Source organism: Osmerus eperlanus, chromosome 8 (genome assembly GCF_963692335.1).
Source record: "Osmerus eperlanus chromosome 8, fOsmEpe2.1, whole genome shotgun sequence".
In the NCBI taxonomy this organism is placed as follows: domain Eukaryota; kingdom Metazoa; phylum Chordata; class Actinopteri; order Osmeriformes; family Osmeridae; genus Osmerus; species Osmerus eperlanus.
In genome coordinates, this window is record NC_085025.1 from 16,384,875 (window position 1) to 16,407,569 (window position 22,695).

Sequence of the window (22,695 nt, forward strand, 5' to 3'; positions counted from 1 at the left end):
ATCTCTCTAGTCTGAGTGGTCATGTGTTGGGAGCTGTGAATCTCTTCCTCTGAGACTGTTGTAACGTCATTACTGCCTGACTGTCACTATCTATGTTTACATTCCTGTGCCCTATAAAAGATGGTCCTCCGGCTTTCAGAGCTGAGAGAGACATGATTGAGACCTAAGCCTGGTGTTGTGTGGTCATTTATTGTCAGAGGTCTGGTTTTCTCTCCCAATCTGCAGATTGATAATACTTATTAAAATCCAGAACTCAACTGAACTTAGTCACTCCGTTTATGAAGAGACGGACAAAACACTTTCTTCATCACTGTCCAATGCCAAATTCACTCAAAACTCTACAGCAGCTTTGATACCTCAGTTTTAAATCTGTGATCCCCGTCAAGGCATCCTGAAGAGCCTGCTCTTGTTCAGGCGTCAGAGCAACCGGAGGTGGTTCTACGATGACAGCCCGGTCTAGGTCATCATTATCAGCTTCAGCTTGCAACCGAGGTAGCTGAATATCATATCTTCCCAACATTGTTTCCAAGCTTTCCTCTGTGTACGGATCCTCCCCAAAGACTCTGCACAGCTGTGGCATTTTGGTGAATGTTTCCAAGCATGCCGTCCATCCAGATTTGATTGGGTGTGCAGTTGTGCTCTGTGCGTAGACTGTGACTGTTCCATGCAACTCTGAAACAATCCAAACTATTTTGGATTTCAGGCAGGTATGTCTTGTGCAGTGAAAACCTATGGATGTTGTCATTTGGATCCAAAATTAGGTCTTCCTCAAAAGAGTAAAAGAGATTATAGAAACTGTGGATGACCTGGATGAACACATCTCTCCAAAGACGTTCAATCCGCTGGTTATGAACCGATCTGCCAGTGATGTGGCTACCACAACCCTGTCCATTTAACAAAGTCATTAGCAGTGCAACCAAAGTGTTTTCACCTCCGCAATCTGACCTCACTCTTGATGGGACTCCATATTGACAAGTGGCTCTGACAAAATGTGAAAGCACAGTTGTAGCAGTGTTGTTTGTACTGCATCTCAGGAACGTGATCACACGAGAACGACCATCAATTCTAGCGTGGGTCACAAATCCCCATCTAGAAGTGTTGTTACCAAAAAAGGAAAAATTTATAAAATTGTACAGTCAACTTAATTTTATATGAATGTACCTATAAATTAAAGACAGATGTGTACATGCAGGCTTAATTTATGGACTGCTATTTAAATGTTCCTGTGGTTATACTACCATAATTCTAAATCAAGTTTCTCTATACAAATCACAAGAACATGTTATGTGGTCACTAACACATTGACACTAAGATAACTGAGAATATGCACTTGAAATGTTAAACTCAATAGCGTTAACTAATCATTTGTGATTACCGTATGAGACGCATGTGGCCATCTATGTGCCATAAACTGTTTGGAAATGGCACATGATAACTGCGTCTTGCAACAACGTTGCTCCACCTCTGGGCTGCTGCAGCTGGGTCCACCCTGGTCAGCATCTCACGAACCCTTCTTCTTTGAACCGTTATCCCCTCAGCCTGAAGGTATCCCTGCATCATCTGCATTTGAGAAATCAAATTTATTTAACAGGCAAAATCATACCGTCAAGACTCATCTGGGTTATTTTGTGGAGTTGAAGGCTCAGTTGTGCGATTGCCAATTGTGGCCAGGTCCCATGGAGCCTTCAACCTGGCCAAGCTTAAGACAATGTGGCCAAGTTTGTCCTAAATTCTGTTTGCTCAGATTTACTTTCTGGTTAAGGAAATTAGTGTAAAAAAGCAGTCTGGCTATTTGGACAGGTCTTAGACTAGAGGATGGCTGACGCAAACTTTTCTGAAGCTGTAAGACTGTAGCAGTGACAAATTCATATATAATAGGTCACTGGAAAAGGTGGTAAAAACAAGCTGTTAGTGTAAGACAATATTAAATGGTGTATTAATCAAATAGGTTTCATATTATTTATAAATGTTTTATGTAATGAATATTGTCAGGAATTATAAAAGGCCTAATAATAACCGTTAAGCCTGATTGTGGACACTGTTGGTGTAGTCTGCTTATGTGTTGCTCAAGCTCATCATCGCCAATAGTTGTGAATCGATGACGCAAAGAAATACTCAACAATATGGATTTTTTGTACAGATAGGAGGATGAACAACCCAAGTTCCTGGCCATTGCTTTAATGGTAAAACCCTGTCTTTGGAGCACTTGTATCTGAGCTCTGGTGACATGAATAGATGGTCTCCCTCTTTGGCCTAAAACACAAAACATGTTTTACTTAAAAACATTTTAGAAATATTCCGTAGTTACACTTCTGTATCAAAACAAGTTAAACTGAACCTATCTAGCTAGCCTACTGCTAGCCATAATGGTCCTAGAAAATTCATGAGGCTTAGGAAGTGCTGAAAAACTTGCATTATTTTAACTATTTATTACAAAACACAGCCGTTATTAGACTACTACTATCTGCAACAAATACATACAATTCATTTTTAACACTTGAACACATACCTGTTCGACTGCGTGGAGCTTGGTAAGACAAGCTAGCTGGTTCTGGTGAATCGATGCATGTCTTCAACTCATTCAAACTTTCTATAAGCTCACGAAACGTTTCAGGTCTTAAATGGTGTTCTACTAGATACAAGTTTGCAATTACTAAAGAAATAATTTGCAATTCACGGTGTCCTGCGGATCCTTGGTTCAATGCTCTTTCAATTGTTAACATTCTCCTTCGGACTTGATTCAGTACACGCGCAGCCATGTCAACTAGCATTGTTTAAATGATAAAACGGCTTGCCAAGATATAACATAGAACATGCAAATATAATCCCGCCCCCATTAAGGTCATTAACATACATTGTTGATATCCGAAATGCAATTGTTGATATCCAAAATTCGAATTGTTGATATCCAAAATGCAATTCTTGATATCCAAAATTCGAATTTTGGATATCAACAATTTCATTTTTTTTCAATTCTATACGGTTTTGTTTGGCTTGACATAGCGTCCATTATCTGGGTCGGAGGTAGGCACTAGGCAGCGAGGGGCGGAGCTTCAGCTCCATCAGGCGACACGCCCCCCCAGTCTCAAGCAGAGAAGACTGCTGATTTTTTCACGATTTCAAAGCCTAATTTAACATACTTGTCGGTGTTATTTTTTAATGCGAATTTGGATGGGTAGTTAATAACACATTATTCTGTGGTGTGGCAAACTTAAAACTCGTTTCCATGTCCACTTTACAGGATCTTTAACAAGGTTAAAACAAACAAATAAACACCTAAGGCACTGCAATCATCTGCCAATGCACAAAATCACATCTTGTCAACAAAGAAGATAACGGCACACACTGACTACCAAACAAAAATTCAGTTTTCCCACAGACGTCTCAGTGGAATGTGAATTTCATGAGTGGCCTGCTATTTTGCAGCCAATTACCGTATTTTTCTGAAATAAATATGCGTTTTATACCATGATTTTATATTTTTCTTGTGGTGATGCGGTTTATATTTCGAATCGGCTTATAAAACGTTTTTATAACAAAACAACAGTAGAAACACTTCTTTCGTGAATGCTATTTAAATATTAGTTAATTCACAGGCAATAGAAAACATACTTTACGCACTTACTTCAGTTTTCGAAGTGTGTTACACAACGGCATACTGTAAGATTGTCAGCCCATTGGGAATGTATGGGTGAATGTTATGGTGTGTTTCTGATTTGCGGTCACTAGTGTGCTGTGACATTTATTTATTGCTTTGATCTCGTATGTGCACTGTGTATTGTGTGATCTTTTACTATGGTATGCACCGTGTGAGTTGCATGGACCATTCCACACAGACTTCCTATTGGGGCTAGCCAATTTGCTTAATCACTTTGACATGGATAATTACCTGGACAATTATCCACCAACCTATCCATGGGTTTGAGAGGCAAATAGGAGGAGTATAAAAAGAGGAAGCTGCAAGAGGACCACTGACAGTCTATAGCCAGCCTGTTTTCCCTCCTTCCTTGCTTGTTCCACGAGGGGCCATAGTTTGCTTCTTGCCTCCTTAACTCGGTCTTTCAAATCTTTGTGAATCCTAACCTTTTTTGCTTTAAAACTTCAGAGTGTTTAGTATCAGACCATATCCTGTCTCTGTGTGTGCGGGAGGTGAATTGTACAATGATGCGACGTGAGCCCACATTCGCGTTTTTCTGGCTGAGTCTATGTGCAACATCGACCGCACTTTGAAGTGAATCTCCAATTCCAGGAGACACTTTAGCAAACAAGTCAATCGCAGTCATTTCACATTTTCCCCTTCCCGTTCAGGAACACCAGAGATCTTGAGATGGTCTCCTTTTTTAAAGATCCTGTAAAGTAAATTCCATGTTTTGCTTCTAAGTACATTATATACGTGTGAAATGAGTTCCTGAAAGCATGTGCAAAGCGCTAAAACTTTGTCACACTGAAATGTGGAGTTAAACGGAAAAACAGTTTCTCTTCCGTTTTCAGATCAGGTTTTAATGGGCGGAGCCAAAAAATGCCCTATCTACGTCATATCACTGAATGGCTCCTCCTGCTGTACTGTTATTGTAGCCTACATCAGCTAGATAGCTAGCTTCAGGATGTCTCCCACCACCCGCAACTGCATCTTCCCTGGATGCAAGAACTCCAGCTGCGCTGCAACGCCATTTAAGTTCCCTATTGATAATGAAAGGAAAAATAGGTGGATAGATTTTGTGAAGAGCCACGCTCATGGAAAGCTTCGGATAAACTCCAACAGCCGCCTCTGCACTGACCATTTCACGGCGGACAGTTTTAACATGGACCAGAGACAGACGGTTCACCAACACACAGCTTCTCTTGCAGCGCGGAGCCGTACCGAGCATCGCCCCTCTGGCCGTTCATCCTCCGGTCGCACCTGGACCATACACCGCCGCCAGCAGTTCATCACTCAGTTCTGTGTGCTTGTTATAATTATACTAGATAACTTTTCCAGAGGTATCTCTGCTATGAGTTAGTGCAAACCGCTAAATTGATATTAGGCTACTCGGTGTAGAATGATGGTATTTTGGTGAAATGGTAGCTAATGTGTTAGAAGTAGCCTAGTTGGAGAGTTCACTGTCTGCTGTCTCTGGTGTCCATTTTTACTGTTACAGCTCAGGGGAACATTTCATTTATATGCATCTGTATGTTTCACTCAATGAACAAATAAATTCAAATTCTATACGGTTATGTTCGGCTTGACATAGCGTCCATTATCTGGGTCGGAGGTAGGCACTCGGCAGCGAGGGGCGGAGCTTCAGCTCCTTCAGGCGACACGCCCCCCCAGTCTCAAGCAGAGAAGACTGCTGATTTTTTCACGATTTCAAAGCCTAATTTAACATACTTGTCTGTGTTATTTTTTAATTCGAATTTGGATGGGTAGTTAATAACACATTATTCTGTGGTGTGGCGAACTTAAAACTCGTTTCCAGGTCCACTTTACAGGATCTTTAAGCATCCAGCTCGTGTACCTTGTCACGGAGAGCCTTGTTTTGAGATCCTGCACCTTCCCCTTCATGTCCTCCACCTCCTGACCAGTAAACTCCAGGGAAGATGTAAGCTCACGAATTGAGGTTGTGTTATCTTTGACGCAACTTTCAACAGCTTGTAGCTTTACCAGGAACTCATCTTGCCTTTTACCAACCTTTTCAATTGCTGCGAGGATATCAGCATTAGACACGTTATCTGAGTGGCGCCGGAGAGAGTGAGACATCTTTTTTGGTAAAGGGTTGCAAGAGGGGGACTCATGAAGAGGTGTCAAATCGGACGAGCAATTGTCATATTCATTTGAGTGTTCGAAATAGTCATGATCTCTTTTCAGGCTGTCGGGAGTAAGAGATGAATCCATATCTTCTCTCTCTAGGGAGTGACAATGACATTTCAAATTTGCATACAGACAGTAGCCAGTAGCTAGCTATAAAAGTAGTTAGTTGCTTGGTGCCTTAGTTGAACGGTGCAAACTCAGAAACATTTTTTTTTGGGCCTTCCTGTTCAAAAACCACAATTAGTCAAACTATTTGATCATTAGTAATACATCAGCACAATGTATGTGTTAAATGGGAAAATACGACTATGTTTTGCACAGAAGTTTCCCTCAGCGTCAAAAAGGCATGTTACATCGGCGCCATCTTGGCCCGACCCAAAACCGTAGTTGCAAGAGACGAAAAGTAGCAGGAGAGAAGTGAGGAATAAATAATAAGAACGTTTTGATAACTTTAAAACTTATTTTGGTGTTTGGGAGGAATTTGTGTTCATCTTAGGTCTGCTGTCCTGGATTCTGGGTTTTATTTGAGTTTTGAATGAGGATTTGGTGAGTTAAAACCGAACTTGCATTATGTCAATTAGGATGCTATTTAATTATTTTGAAGCTTAATATACAGTCAACGTTCTCTAACTATGCTGAGACATTAAGTTTATGTTATGTAATTGTATACTTTGTGAGTAAAGCGAACTGTGATGCCACATGTGTTAAGCATGGTCATGTTAGCTATGTGATGCCGCCGCCATTTTAGGGTGCGGCTCATATCCCATTAGCAATTAAACTAATTTTATATTTTGTGTTGAGTACCAGGGCCGGAGTGGGACTCATATTCAGTCATGGAGTTTCATGCCTTAGACCGGCCCGCTTTAGTTCATGACTGACTATATTAAAATAATGTAATTAAAACCGCAGAATAAAAGAATAAAGTCTGGTGTGTTGGGCTCATGACTGGAACTTGGTAACGTTACCGGGCCTGGCTCTTCACTGCAGCTAGAGGCTGCTGCGGCTGAAGAGCTACAAGAAAAAGTTTGATAGATGAACGGTGGTTTGCAGACAATTTGCACGGTCGCTAGCTTGCATTGCTCTTAACTACCTTAACGTTAGCTTACCGGCCGTCTCGTCGTCTCCATTTGTTGTTTTGAGGAAAAATGTACTCAGCTTAGAACATTTGGCCGAGGGAGAGATTTAAACTTACTCAGAGGATAGTCGAACTGGAGCTAAGAGTCAGAACCCTCTTAGATATCAGAGAGACCGAAGACTTTATAGATTCCATGCTACCTAGCCCGGAGGCTAAGCTACCTGCCAATGAGCCACCCTTGGAACCAGATTTCTCTCCACCGGCCGTTGGACAGGATGAGTCATGGCCTGCTCTCGGCGCTAAACCAAAGAGGCCTAGCGCCGCTTCTACTTTCATCAGAGACGGGACTGTCACCAAGGATAAACAGCAAAAAAAGCGAGGCAGAAACTGTTCCCGCATCACCTCTCCTCCTGTCACACTCAGAAACAGTTTCGAACCACTGGGAACTTTCTCTCCCTTGTGTGTGGAATCCAAGGCGAAGAGGCACAGGAGTGCTAGCCATGCAGCTAACAAACATGAAGGGCCCAGATCGCCGACACACCATGATGGTAGCTACTACACACATGCAAATCCAACACATCATCGTCTGCTGCGACCGGGAGTCCCCCATTTCACTCCAAGCCCCTCTCGGACCACTCGGGGCGCTGTTCGACCCCCTATCAAGCCTAATCAGACAACAATATCACAGGATTATCAAGATCCAAGGTATGCTAAGACTACCCACAGCCCATCAACACTTAGAGGAGCTAACACTGCTAGCACTATAGAATCTACTGCTAGCACTGACGCAGTGGCTAACCTTGGTCTAGCACAAGGTCCTATCATTGCTAACCCAAATAAGATAAGAACTGGCCCCACTAAGGCAAACGTTAGAAATGCAAACACAACACCACATATGGCCACTATCTTGATTGCAGATGCCATGACAGCACATGTTAAACTGGCAAAGACAGAAAATATTTGTCTTAGCAACACATCTGTCGAGGAACTGTCCTCAGGTACAAACAATCCTCAACAATAAACCAAACAACCCTAAGATTATCATCCACACTGGCTCGTTTGATATCCTACACAAGAAAACTGGCACTGAGATACTTAAAAAACATTTCACCCAGCAACTGAACACACTCAACAGATATCAAGATGTATTCATCAGTGGACCGATTGCATGCTTTCGCAGAGGAAAAGAAGCTTTCAGTCGACTACTATCTTTCAACACATGGTTGGCATCTGTCTGTCTGACACACAAACTGAGATTTATCGATAACTTCAATGTGTTCTGGAACTGTGCAGACCGTTTTCAAGCTGACGGACTCCACCCAAACCGTAGAGGATCTCGACTACTAACAGCAAACATCAATCACGTGCTCCTGTCCTGACCACAAATCAAGTTTCTCTCCCTATCCCTGTTGTGTCTAAGCTGACTGACGCATCCCAAACAACCTCCCATGGAACAGAACATTTAAACAGCCTCCTGCAAGGACATGGGCCCTGCACAGATCTGCACCCCCCGGATGAATTCCCTTGTGATGGAACAGCTCAGTGACAGAGACTTTCCCAAAGAAAAGCTACGCTAGGACAGCCACCATGCTATTTCATTGGACATACCGGTCATCATCACAAACAGAAAATGGCATGGTAAAATGCATGGTTACAAACGTGAAACTAGTGTTAGAAGTCACAGAACTATCCATATTCTTCCAACAGATTTATCTACCCGTTTTATCTGTTAATACCCCACAGATGAAACTGGCCCTTCTAAATGTTAGATCACTAAATAACAAAACATTTATAGTTAATGATCTGGTCAAAGAAAACAACTTAGACTGCATCTGTCTAACAGAAACCTGGCTAAACAATGACACGGCAACAACAACTTTGATAGAAGCGTGTCCGCCCGATTACAGCTTTCACCAAGTTTCTAGGACATCAAAAAAAGGTGGAGGAGTCGCAGCTATTTTCTCCTCTAAACTGTTGTTCAAAATCACTGAGCTAGGTGAATTCACATCATATGAATATCTTGCTATAGAGCTCAAAACCGAATCAATACTTTTTGTTATTATATATCGGCCACCCAAGCACTCGCCAATATTCATACAAGAATTCTCTGAACTATTATCACTATGTGTCACTAGATATGACAAAGTAGTTTTAAACGGAGACTTAAATATCCAAGTAAATAAAAAAGCAGACCCAAGAACTATTGAGCTCTTAAATCTCCTTGACAGTTTCAATCTAACTCAACACATAACAGACCCAACACACCGGCACGGAAACACACTAGATCTAGTGATAACAACTGGACTAAATATCAATAATATTTCAATAACTGATCTACCCCTCTCAGACCATCATTATATACTTTTTAATGCTTTGTTGAAACAAGGAGTCATAGGTAGACTTTAGGTCAATTTGATCCTTTAATGCTAATAAAATACTTGGAAGTTTATTATGGGTTTATAAGCAGGTAATGCCTGTGTTATACATCCTGTTGTGCCTAACCCTGTTACGATACTTAGCAAGTAACCCTGTTACTTTCTAGCTCTGTGAATGACTATTGTTTGCTTTATTTTCTGTTACCATTGCAGAAGAGAGCCAGTATCTGTTTGCATTCACGTTTCGCCAGGTCCACTATACATTTCAGTTCTACCACAGGGGTACACCGAATCACCTACGTTGTTTAGTCAAGCATTACGAGAGGACCTCCAGGATGTCACCTTAGCTGCCGGCTCTACTCTGGTGCAGTATATTGATGACCTTTTTGATATGTTCTAAGAATCTTGCCTCCTGCCAACAGGACACTATTGCTGTGCTACAGGCACTGGCTGAGAAGGGCCACAGGGCCTCAAAGGCAAAACTGCAGTTATGGTCTTAGGAGGTCAAGTATCTGGGCCATACACTCAAAGGTACAGAGCATCTATTGACGCCTGATAGAGTGGAGGCCATCCGATGGATACCGAAGCCTAGAACACCAAAACAACTCAAGTCTTTTTCTAGGTTCAGCCGGGTTTTGTCGTTAGTAGATCCTTGATTATGCTGTGTTGGCTAGACCTATCCTTGACTTAAGGAAGGAGACTGATACTCATTTGTTGTGGAAAACTGAAGCTGATAAATCATTTGTATCTCTCAAGCAGGCCTGGGCCCAGGCGCCAGCTCTCGGTCTGCCAGACTACACCAGGGTGTACTGACCCAGCAGTATGGTAATCTTAAGAGGCCTATTGCCTATGTGAGTTCTTCTTTAGATACTGTGGCAGCAGGTGTCCCCCCGTGCTTACGAGCAGTCTGTGCTGCGGCAACATGTGTGTAAGCAACTTCAGATATAGTGCTGGGGTCGCCCTTGGCAGTGATGGTTCCTCATGCAGTAAGTGCTTTTCTGTTACGCACCAAAACTCAACACCTGTCAGCCACTAGAGCTACAAAGTATGAACTGTAATTGTTGACTAAAAGTAACATTACAATCCATAGATGCTCCCCATTGAATCCAGCTTCATTGTTGCCCAACCCTGATGATGGTGAACCACATGACTGTGAGATGGTTGTCGATAAAGTGCTAACACCCAGACCTGATATGTTTGACAAACCTATGGATAATGCTGAACTTGTGTTGTACGTAGATGGATCTTTGTCCCGAGAATGGGATGGCTCTCTAAACTCCGGATATGCGGTCTGCACGGACAGTGAGACATTCAAATCTGGTAAACTGTCTCCACAATGCACTGCACAGCAGGCAGAGTTTTGCTTTGACAAGGGCATGTTGTTTGTCAGAAGGCAAGGTCGTAAATATTCACACTGACTCAAGGTATGGATTTGGAGTTACTTACGATTTTGGTGCCATATGGCGAGAAAGAGGTTTCATTAACTCCTCAGGTGGAGCAATCAAGAATGGAAAGATGATTGATAATTTGTTGTCTGCAATACTACTACAGAGAAAGCTAGCTATTGTTACTAAGTGTGAGGCTCATACTAACAATACAGATGATGTTTCAAGAGGAAATGCTAGAGCTGATTTAGCAGCAAAGGCTGCGGCCAACTCCTCTGATGTGTCCCAGGTCTCTATTTGTTTGTGTCTCAGCAACCGGAAACACGCACTCCCTCTCTTCATGTTGTGGCGGACCTTTGAGCCGCTGCTGATAACACTGAGAGGGATGATTGGTTATCTGTTGGCTGTGCGAAAGATTCCATGTGCATTGTTCCCTTGGTTGGCTCGCATGGCGCACGGATGTGCCCATACGAGCAAGGGGGGTATGGTCTCAATAGTAAATACAGATTGGTTTGCACCTGTTTTTTTCCACAAAGGCTTAGCAACATTGTGCTCAGTGTCATATTTACCAGCAGCATAATCCCGAAAAGGGACCAAAGAGAAGATCCCACCCACCACCAAGTGGTCCTTTTATTAATTTACAAAATGTTGTACAACAACAAGTGTTGTAATTTTGAGTATGTACTTGTAATTGTTGACATGATCTCGAAATGGGTAGAAGCCTATCCATGTCGGAAAGTTGATGCTACCACGATAGCCAAGATTCTTATTATTAGAGATGTGATCTGTAGATATGGGATCCTCACAAGACTGTCCAGTGATAGAGGTTCACATTTCACGGGTCAAATTGTTCAGGAACTTTGTAAAGCGCTCCAGATCAACCAGCATTTTCACTGTCCCTACCACCCACAGTCTGCAGGGGCAGTGGAGAGGCAAAATGGAACTTTGAAAAACAAACTAGCCAAGATATGTGAAGAGACTGGCCTAAAATGGCCTGATGCACTCCCACTAGCTCATATGGCCATGAGCCCAGAGGAGGAATGGACTTTCCCCACACAAGATAGTTTTAGGGAGACCAATGAAATTGCCTGTCTCTCCCCCACTATCATTGAAACAGATGGATATCCACCAGATGGATGATACAATGTTAAACCTTTGTTTTGCCCTAACTAGAGCAACCAGGGTTGTGCATTCACAGGTGAAAGCTGCCCGCTGGGGAGCCATGTCATCCCTATCAACCGGGAGACTATGTGAAAGTGCACAAACGGAGGACTGCCCTCTCACCAAGATGGACCGGTCCATACCTGGTTTTCTCTTGGTGACTCACACAGCTGTAAAAGTGGAAGGTCGTCCGACATGGATTCATGCAACGGAGTGCAAAATGGCCCCTCCACCGAACAACACGGTGGAGGGTCCCAACGGAGAGCCAGGGGCCGGTGGAGGAGCAGGTGCACCTCCAAATGGTGCCTGCTCCAACTTGTCATTTGTCTCATCCCCACTGGGTTACTCCTCCAGGAGTACACCAAGGGGGGTGGAGACCCGTTTGCAGCGGCTGATCCGGGAGCAGGCTCCAGTCCAGCTGACCGATTTGAGCCAAAACCAGGATCCCGCCATCCAGCACTCCAATCCAGGGGCGCTGAGAAGGAGGTCCCAAAGAGCACCCACCCGGAGGTGTTGAAGACGTCGAAAGGTGAGTCACATGAGGAGAAAGCCAGAGAGGGGCTGCTGTTGCTACCATGCCTCTCTCCCCCATGTGTGATTCATGAAGCAGATGACAGCACCCAGACGGGAAACCAGAGAGAGGAGCCTGGAGAGGGGAAGACACTTTCAGTCTTCCTCCGGCCTCTACATGAAGCAGATGACAGCACCCAGACTGGGGACGAGAGGATACTGTGGCGGAGGCCCTCGGTTGTTTCAAGGAAACCGAGGCCGCTGCCGGAGCTACGATGAGAGATGAGATCCAGACATACTGACGCACACACCTGACAGACATATACTGATACTGGACGCACGAGTCCACAGACATCGCATACATGAGCCACACCGAGAGTCACTATTGCACGCTCCCAATTATACTGATGTGAACATTGAGATTCATCATAAAGCACACATGAAGAACAATCTGTGCAACAACACCTTTCCGTGGACGGGAAAAAATGACTGGACGCAGCATTAGAGGGGACAGACCTTGCAGGGTTTGTGGTTAGAGTCCCAAGCATTCTGGAGGTTATCCAGGGATATCTGTCCCTCTGTCAATGGCTGATATGTGTAAGGTCAAGAAGTGGCCTTGTGTAGGGTTGGATGTAACAAATGTGACTGTTCTGTCGAACAAGTCAGTCATCTCTTGAATATGCCCCACCTGCATTGTTTTGTGTATGGCATAGTGGTACAGTGAGAGTGAAAAAAATACATGCAAGGATACGGTTTCTATGTATGCTCACACTCTACTGGATGATTTGTAAGTTCAATTGTATCTGAGTTCAATGTTACTTGTCCTGTATACCATTTGGGCGGGTGACATAAATTCCTGATGTTGCTGACTATGCTATTCCTACACTTTTAGCATACTACAGAAGATGTAGTATATGGTTGATTAAATGTTTAAATAATTATGGGAAGGTATTTGGTAAAAATACATGTAACCACACTGTGGTATGTATGCTAACAGCCTGTTGCATGATTTGCCTGTTGCAGATGGACCTGTAAGTATAAGGGCATCACCATTTTGGTCTCGTCGTGCAGCTAACAATGGCACCATGTGGGTATGTGTTAAGAGTGCTTATTATTTCCTGCCGGCCGTCTGGTCAGGAACGTGTTACCTTGGGTTTATTGTAGGAGCCCTCAGACCTGTAGATGGGTTGCCCCTGCACCCCTTTCCCAAACATTGGTGGCACCACCACAAGAGAAGTATTATTAATGCAGATGCTAAGAAGCTGGGATCACATCACGTGGATTCAATAGTACTCAGTCACTTTTCACGTTTTCAGTTGCCATTCTCCCTGTGTATGGTGTTATCACTGCCTTTAGAGATATTAGGAGCTTAGCAGTAGGGTTGGAGTCCATTGGTAATGAGACAGCCGACGCCTTAACTGCAGTTGCGTCTGAGATGAAGGCCATGAGGCAGGTAGTGCTCCAGAACCGTATGGCACTGGATTATCTGTTGTCAGCTCAGGGAGGTAGCTGTGCTGTGATAGGTCATGACTGTTGTACTTTTATCCACGATGAATCTGCTAATATCACAAGTATGGCTGCTTACATTAAAACATAATGTCAGCTTTGGGGGAACCTGAAGCTAGGAATTGTGCTGACTGACCTCTTCTGTTCGGGGTTTCTTTTTCGACTATCATTCAAATAGGAATCACTGGATTGGGCATGTTAATCGTTGTTGTGCTGATTGTGGTTTGCGCTTGGAAGATGTGTACTGCCTGCTGTGTACAGTGCTGTGCAGTAGGTTTTCGTAAGGCTGCCAGTAAGATTATGGTAGCCCAAATCAAGCCACAGACAAAAGCAAGCAAGACTGATGATAACTTTATTGCCCTGGGAATGACTGAAATGTCTGATATGTAATCTCAAGTACCAAGTGACTATTTTGCCAATGTAATAAAGATGGCCATTTGCCTCCTTCTATTTTCCAACTGATATACAATGCTGTATGCAATGTGAATAGATCTGTCCTTGACCACAGATCAGTTAACAATAATTAAAGATGGTTACTTTATTACTTTTTATACTGTTTGAAATACTCTGAATTTAATGAACAGTGTTTGACCTATACCCTGATGTGTTGAGCTCACGAGAGCATGACCAGTGGGTATGTCCAGCAGAGAAATATGCCTATGTTTCTAGAACTATTGATAAACTAAGCAAAAAGCTATTCACTTCAATGACTTTGTACCTTTTCACCTGTGATTGGGTACTACCTAATATTTCTTCAAATCCTATAATCATGTATGCTGTGCTGAGTAGTTACAGATACTGTATTGTTTGATTGTTAAGGTTTTTAAATGGTATGAAACTTGTGAAATGTAAGGCACTACAGCAGGCCCCAGATAAACAGTTGATGAATGGTTGTTGTGTTGACGTTAAACGTCAAAAGGGGGGACTGTGGAAGAAATTGCGATTTCCGGTGTGCTTACATTATTCACTAATCAATATAACTAGTCATTGGATACTAGTTAGTATGTTCTCATGTAAGCTTGCTATTAGTAAGAGTAGATGGTGTCTATGTGTCAGGGTTAATAGATGTTCGTGATCAGGAGAAAGTACTGGGTAAACGTCCTTGGTCATGACTACAAGGAGAGCGCCAACTATGATCTCTCTAGTCTGAGTGGTCATGTGTTGGGAGCTGTGAATCTCTTCCTCTGAGACTGTTGTAACGTCATTACTGCCTGACTGTCACTATCTATGTTTACATTCCTGTGCCCTATAAAAGATGGTCCTCCGGCTTTCAGAGCTGAGAGAGACATGATTGAGACCTAAGCCTGGTGTTGTGTGGTCATTTATTGTCAGAGGTCTGGTTTTCTCTCCCAATCTGCAGATTGATAATACTTATTAAAATCCAGAACTCAACTGAACTTAGTCACTCCGTTTATGAAGAGACGGACAAAACACTTTCTTCATCACTAGTAAGCAGTGCCGAGGAGCTCACAAAATAAGGAGGTGATTTAAATTCAGGCACAAATAAATACATTTACAAATACATAATGTAATATCTTTAAGTACCTGTCTACAATTTGAGAAGCATCCACTGCTGAGCTTGTTGGAATTTTGTAAAACACCTACAAAAAAAGTTTTGTTGATACAAACTGTACATAAATATACGAAAATCTATGAAAATGCAAACAAGCCAAGGTACTTTAAGTTTACAGAATTTATCATATATAACCCTTCAATCGATTACAATTATAAAGATGTTCTTAAACTTAAAACAATCCAGAGTGCCTGCTTTCTGTTGTTCATTATAACATACGCCACGTAAATATCTCACATCAGGCGTTCCTGCATTCTGCCACTCTAGTGGGTCCAATGTCTCCAGCTATAAGAATATAAACAATTTCTTCCATTTTCATTTCATTAAATTAACTAAGTAAGACAATAACAGTTAATTGCCGCGTTTCCCAGATTCGTTAAGAAGCTCTTAACGCTACGAGCTTCTTAGGAGTGTTCTAAGAGCGCTCTAGAAGAGGTCATGCTGTGGAGCTCACCCCAGTCCACATAAGGGCCTTACTTGTTTCAGGGAACAGGGTTCAATGAGTTACGATACTGTCAGGTATGACCTTTCTAGAATACAAACAGGCTGACCACATGATATGTCATGTAAGGAAATATTATGTGTATTAAGTTATATTTCAACTTGTCCATTAATTGTGAAGTCGCTTGTAACGCATGGCCTCACTCATCTGACCACTTTTTGCTTTGTCTGGTTAAATGATTCGGGGTCTTTCTGAACACAGTCAACCCTTTGTAATTGTTGTGGATCTTTCTGGCCCCCAATTTACACCATTCTATCAATTGTTCATAATTTCATGTTTAGTAGATCAAACAAACTGCCATTATTTGGGGATTAACTGTCCTTTAAAAGAACATAACTTACTTGGCTGGACGATGTTCATGTCAGCCTTAAAACTAAACTGGAGTAAGTGAACGCAACTTACTTGGCTGGACTGAGCAGGTGTGGTGGAGGGGTTGACCACTGCTGCAGACATCTGTTGAAAATACATTCCACACTTATGTGCCTTCAGTCTAGTTTAATGTAATAGGAACTTTGTTATACCTCATTCCAATGTGTACTCCATCACCAATTTCAAATGTCACGCAAAAAAGAAACACTTCACATTCATAGCATCATACAAATGTGTTGGGAGACTCCAGAGTGTAACTTTCATAAAATATTATTTCAGATGCAAAACACATACTTTGAACACACCTGACTTCCAGATAAGAGGTTTCCACGTGGAATTATATAAAGATGGCTTTTTCGTAACTGACGCTTCAGATCCTTCAAAGAGTTGGCATGAAGTGTCATCAACCTTCGTTGTTTATTTGCCTTGGCCACAGTGAAACCTAGTAAGTTCAGGTTCACAGACGGAAAGCTCCCACACACAAATGCATAAAATTCACGCAAGTCCCAGGTTAGGTTGACCAACTTGTTCCTCGCAAAACCTTTAACAAAAAGTAATTTGGAAACAGGTTGTTGTAGTTACACTTTCTTTAGGATTTGACATTAATCTATTACTTTTGACAGTAATCTAGTTAAGCACTATTCTCTATAAGTATATAAACTTTGTGTAGGATAACAGGCATAGGCGATTCTAAGTTTTAAAAATGGGGGTGCAAAGGGTAGTAAAATAAAAATTGCTTACAAAAACACGTTCAAAAATAATCATGTTATCGTTTTTTGCATTAATTTGAAAATTCTAATGTTTTCATCCCAACAGTAGGGGGTGCAAATGCACCCGCGGTAAAATCGCCTATCCCTACAGGATCTATGGCCTTTTCTCATTACAATGCTATAGAAAAGTTTTAATATCAGTATTTTGAGAAAGGCCTGTTGCTATAGTTTAACCGTGGTTGTTGTAGCGAAAAGACTCCCTGACTGAAGACAACAAGTTGTTGTCTTCATTCTCCAGCTCCCTCCTTGCTAGGTTAATGGCACGATGAACACGTTGAATGACCCGGGCACTTGCAGTACTATTACTCGTACTATTGCTAGTAGGGCTAGTTATCTCAGATCTTGCGTCCAATCCGATCTCGCTGTTCTCCACAACCTCTTCCATGTTAATAAACCTGCTTATTACAAAAAATTCCTGTACAAATCGCCCTTGCAGTAGCCTTGCTATCCCATCTCTTGCATATCAGAATCAGAATCAGAATCAGAATGGGATTTATTCGCCATGAAAGTCTGATGCAAATGTATGCTAACTTGATATCCAGAATTGCATTTTGGATATCAAGAATTCGAATTTTGGATATCCAGAATTGAATTGTTGATATCAAGAATTCGAATTTTGGATATCAAGAATTGCATTTTGGATATCAAGAATTCCAATATTGGATATCAAGAATTGCATTTTGGATATCAACAATTCGAATTTTGGATTTCAACAATTCCAATTTTGGATACCAAAAATACAATTCTGGATATCAAGAATTTGAATTGTTGATATCCAATTCATTCTTGATATCCAAAATTCGAATTGTTGATATCCAAAATGCAATTCTTGATATCCAAAATGCGAATTCTTGATATCCAAAATGCAATTCTTGATATCCAAAATTCAAATTGTTGATATCCAAAATTCAAATTGTTGATATCCAAAATGCAATTCTTGATATCAACAATTCGAATTCTTGATATCCAAAATGCAATTCTGGATATCAAGTTAGCATACATTTGCGTAATTAAAGCTGTAAACCAATGGGTAGGGGAGTGGGGGGAGTTTAAAAAAACGTTGCGTACACTACGCAAGAGTTGGGATTCTGTTGGGTTTAGTCTGCTCGTACCGTAGCAGACGGGTTGGAAGATGTCTGTACAAGTGTTTGTAATGAAAAAGTCTCATAATCTCATAAGAAACCTACGTGGACCACCCAACAAAAGAGGTACTGTACTAGTTTTGGCTTTTATACTTTGTTTTGTTTTGTTCGATAACTAGCACTACAGTCGAGCTAGCAAGCACACGTTAATGCTACTGTACTCTAGCTAGCTAGGCTAGCTCATCATGAAACGTGAAAAGATATGAATATAATAGACTATACGAGTCTCCAATCCTGTTTCTGAAGAGCTACCTGCCAGTAGGTTTAAGGTCCAACACTAGCACGCCTGGTTCTAATTATTGTCTGGTTGATCAGGTAACTCGTATCAGGTCAAATGAGTGTTGTTGGATCAAAAACCTACAGGCAAGTAGCTCTTCAGAAACAGGTTTGGAGACTGCTGGACTATACAGACTAGTAGCTTGCGAAAAGTAATGCCAGAGCCTGTCTAAGGAGACATTCTCTGGTAGCCTACGGTGTATGGTGACACAACGTCCTAATTTCCCCAGACATGTCGTCTTGATGTGTGGGATGTGGAACTAGGGTCAGTCACAATTCTGATGATGGTATTGTTTTTAATCTAAGTCCCTTAATATGTAACTCTGGACAAGCTAGTTTTTTTATTCATTTGAAGGCTCCAATCAGGGCATACATTTTATCTGTGACACTGCTGGGAGGGTGAGTGACGGTGATGAGGTAAAACAGAAAGACTGCAGACTCAAGACTGCATAGAAGTTGAATACCCCTGATCTAAAAAATGTTCCCTCTTATTTCTCTGGTTCCCTTTTGAATTGTAGGTGGCCCAGAGTCCTTGGATCATGACTACCTGGCCTGACAACACCAAGCTGACCTTGTCCAAAGCCGCTGTCCACAGCCCACATGGTGGACCTTGTCTACCTGGTTGAACAGCTCGTCTGGATTCAGTCTGAAGAAAGGACACAGTTCACCTATGTTTATTGAGCTGCTGGTCTTCTGAACATGCACAAATATGAATGTGACTTTAAAGGTAATCCAATCTGATCTCACCAGCAAAAGCAGAAGACAACACCTCATACTCCGACTACTATTTGATATGTCAGCAACGTTAGATCAGAGGAATGTGCCCATATTGTGTACAAACTTTTACCTTTACATCTCATGTGCTAGGGATAAGTAGTTATTAGAGGGGGCAGGTATCAATGTAATGTTTTATGTGAAGCTATTAAATAAATCCAAAGTCACATTTATATTGTACGAATTATAATCACTTTCTTTTAATAAAGTTTGTTTGCAATACACCATCTCCATTGTGTTTATTTCATTGTATTCATAAAATTGCATAACATATAAGTACACAGATCATAATTTACATCTATGCTGAGCTTAAATAAGTGAAACTTTCTAAATATGCAGATAGCAATAAATAATACACCATACTAACCCTAAATGCACATAATACCTATTACAACCCTATAACCTATTCTAACCTAGGTGGAGTACAGTACAATAGTGCAAAATTGCAGATCAGTGACTATGTCAATGACCATACAGGAGCCTGATGGCAAAGTACAGTGAGGTACAGTAGTGCAGTGTTACTGATAGTGCAACCAGTACTGAAAGTGACAGTGTATAAGTGACTAGTGTGCAGTGAATCAATGTCCATATCAGTGTCCATTCAGAAGCCTGATGGTCCTTGGGTAGAAACTATTGTCCAGTCTGCGTGTGCGCGACCGGATGCTGCAGTAACGCCTGCCAGAAGGCAACGGGGTAAAGAGACTGAAGGATGGGTGGGAACAGTCTCTTAGAATCCTGCCAGCTTTCCTGAGGCAACGTGTGTGGTAGGTGTCCTGTAGGGCTGGGAGCTTCCTGCCGATGATGAACTCAGCAGAACGGACCGCACTTCGTAGGGCCTTGCGGTCCCTGTCTGTGCAGCTCCCATACCACACTGTAATGCAACCAGTCAGAATGCTCTCTATAGTGCATCTGTAAAAGTTAGTGAGGATGACTGAGTCCATACCAAACTTCTTCAGTCTCTTCAGGAAGAAGAGGCGTTTACGGGCCGCTTTGACCACCTTGTCCGTGTGAACAGACCAGGTGAGGTCGTTGCTGATGTTCACCCCGAGGAACTTGAAGCAGCTGACCTTCTCCACTTCAGATCCGTTGATGAGTAGGGGTGCATGCTCCTCCTCCTGCCGCCTCTATAGTCCACAATCATCTCCTTGGTCTTGCTGATGTTGAGAGAGAGGTTATTGTCCTGGTACCATGATGTCAGGGTGTCAACCTCCTCTCTGTAGGCTGACTCGTCACTGTCAGAGATGAGGCCCATGATGGTTGTGTCGTCAGCAAACTTAAAAAGGAGGTTGGAGCTGTGCGTTGCCGCACAGTCGTGAGTGAACAAGGAGAACAGGAAAGGGCTGAGCACACAGCCCTGGGGGGTGCCTGTGTTGGTGATCAGTACGGATGAGGTGCGGTCACAGATTCTCACCACCTGTGGCCTCCCCGTCAGGAAGTGGAAGATCCACTTGCAGAGGGAGGTGCTCAGTCCCAGGTCCACAAGCTTGGAGACCAGTCTGGAGGGGATGATGGTGTTGAATGCTGAGCTGTAGTCAATGAACAGCATCCTCACATACGTATTCCCTTTGTCCAGGTGGGAGAGAGCGGTGTGCATAGTCAGAGCGATGGCATCGTCTGTAGACCTGTTGGACCGGTATGCAAACTGCATAGGGTCCAGGGTGGGGGGCAGCGAGGAGCAGATGAATGATTTGACTAGCCGCTCAAAGCACTTAATAACACCCATTGGAAATGCCAGTCCTAGGAATTAATGACTGCATCTTTTGTTATGAACTGCATCATTTCAACATATTTGTGAAATAATAAAACACAATGCCTGCCTTTTCCCTCCCACATGAACAACATAGGCCTACTTATGTAAAATGAGCTGGTTTTGGATTGTGTTGGACGGTTTAGCATCTATAGCTCCAAGAGGAAAGTTTAGTAGTTTTATTACAAATAATTGAAAGCTTAATGTATGCCAGTAGTGCTTCAAAGTATTGGGTGGTATAGTCTAAATTTTCGTGCGTATGTTACTCGTGTGTACCTGCTACTCGGAGCAGGTACACATTTGAACAGTAGATGGCGTAGTTCTGCCAATTTAGTGGAATTTAATCTGAACCCAGATAACGATGTTACACATACAATACATTCATAAAAATAAAAAAAGAAAATAGAAAATGTTACGCCTTTGCAAACAGAATTTACGTAGCCTGCATACTCCCGCCCACATGAAAGTCATTAGCATACATTCGAATTGTTGATATCCAAAATGCAATTCTTGATATACAAAATTCGAATTGTTGATATCCAAAATGCAATTCTTGATATCCAAAATTCGAATTTTGGATATCAAGAATTCATTGGTTAAATGATAAAACGGCTTGCCAAATGAAGCAGACAGAAGACGAATTGATGTTGTTGATATGTTGCCTTGGAGATGTAGTGACGGCACCAGTGCAAGTGCAGCTGATTGCTCTGACAACATAGCGTCTGCATCAGATTCGACCCGTTTGATTTGTGATCTTCCCACGTATTGTTGTAGTATATAAGAAACCAAATGTTTACTCCTCGACAGGTCAGCAAACGCTTTGTCGCCTCGATTTGTTAAAACGATTACAAATCTCGGTTTACAAAGGCGTTTGCAGACCTGTCGAGGAGTAAACATTTGCAGTTTATTTACGTGCCGCCGACGTTCTTTTTTCTAGTAGTCCTCAGAGTCAAAGCAAAAAGGCAATCGTGACTGCTGGCTGTGTTAGAGCCAGCACCAGATTTATAGTTTTAGCAGTCAGAATAGCAGTTTTTTACCATTGCTGCCTTATCTTGAGTATTCATTTGCTGCCTGAAGCATTGAGATGAATCTGTAACACAACAAACACACAATGTTTTAATCTCTGATGCTTATACATATTCTGAGACAGAATGCTTGTATTCATTGTGTTTTTATGGCCGTGTGTACTCATATTAACAGTTGCTGCATACTGTTACTGCAAAGTGAACACACACACACACCTACAGTGGTCTCACACAGACAAACTCCCCTCCCTCTTAGTTATGGCAGGAACCAAAAAGACAGATCCCTGCCTCTCTGTCTCTGGCTGCAGTATTGCACTGTCAGACTTGGCTGACAGATATTAATGTCACAGGTGACAGTGATGGATGGAATTCCTTTATCATGCAGCATTCTATCTCCGGCTCCAGCTCGGAAAGTGTTGGCACGCTACCGGCAGCCCTTTAATGATTTCTCGAAGCATTCGTTTCCTCTGACAACACTTCCTCTGTGGCTTTTTTGGCTAAAGTGGCCTAATGACTCTCACCGGGGTTCTCCCTATGACATCACCAGCACTCTCTCACCTACATACAGGAAACCAGGTAGTGTTAGAACCCCAATTTTCTTTGTATTCTTCTATTTTATGAGGGCAAAAGTACAAGCACACATGCCCAAAAGCATATGCCTGGACCCACAGTCAAACTAACATCATTATTGATGCAACGTAAATTTGCCAGTTTGTC

The 22,695-nt window shown here is 42.3% G+C and overlaps 1 protein-coding gene and 1 long non-coding RNA gene across 2 annotated transcripts; one reads left to right on the forward strand and one right to left on the reverse strand.

Moving 5' to 3' along the window:
- Positions 1–313: 313 nt before the first annotated feature.
- LOC134024928 (uncharacterized) lies at positions 314–2,764 on the reverse strand. Its single transcript, XM_062467672.1, has 4 exons — positions 2,510–2,764; positions 2,018–2,253; positions 1,376–1,560; positions 314–1,089 (listed from the first exon to the last, which is right to left on the reverse strand). The coding sequence occupies exons 1-4, from the start codon at positions 2,757–2,759 to the stop codon at positions 504–506; spliced, it is 1,257 nt and encodes a 418-aa protein (XP_062323656.1). The 5' UTR covers positions 2,760–2,764; the 3' UTR covers positions 314–503.
- Positions 2,765–17,857: 15,093 nt separating this feature from the next.
- Positions 17,858–19,428, forward strand: LOC134024940 (uncharacterized). Its single transcript, XR_009930952.1, has 2 exons — positions 17,858–18,222; positions 18,951–19,428. It is a non-coding gene; the product is annotated as an uncharacterized LOC134024940 (long non-coding RNA).
- Positions 19,429–22,695: the final 3,267 nt, after the last annotated feature.

What these genes read in the sequence shown, in the direction of transcription:
- LOC134024928 (XM_062467672.1), bottom strand. Translation starts at nt 2,759, where the DNA reads ATGGCTGCGCGTGTACTGAATCAAGTCCGAAGGAGAATGTTAACAATT. An exon ending in AGCTCCACGCAGTCGAACAG is followed by an intron (nt 2,254 to 2,509) that starts GTATGTGTTCAA and finishes TTTGTGTTTTAG; the next exon opens with GCCAAAGAGGGAGACCATCT. An exon ending in GGCCACATGCGTCTCATACG is followed by an intron (nt 1,090 to 1,375) that starts GTAATCACAAAT and finishes CAACACTTCTAG; the next exon opens with ATGGGGATTTGTGACCCACG.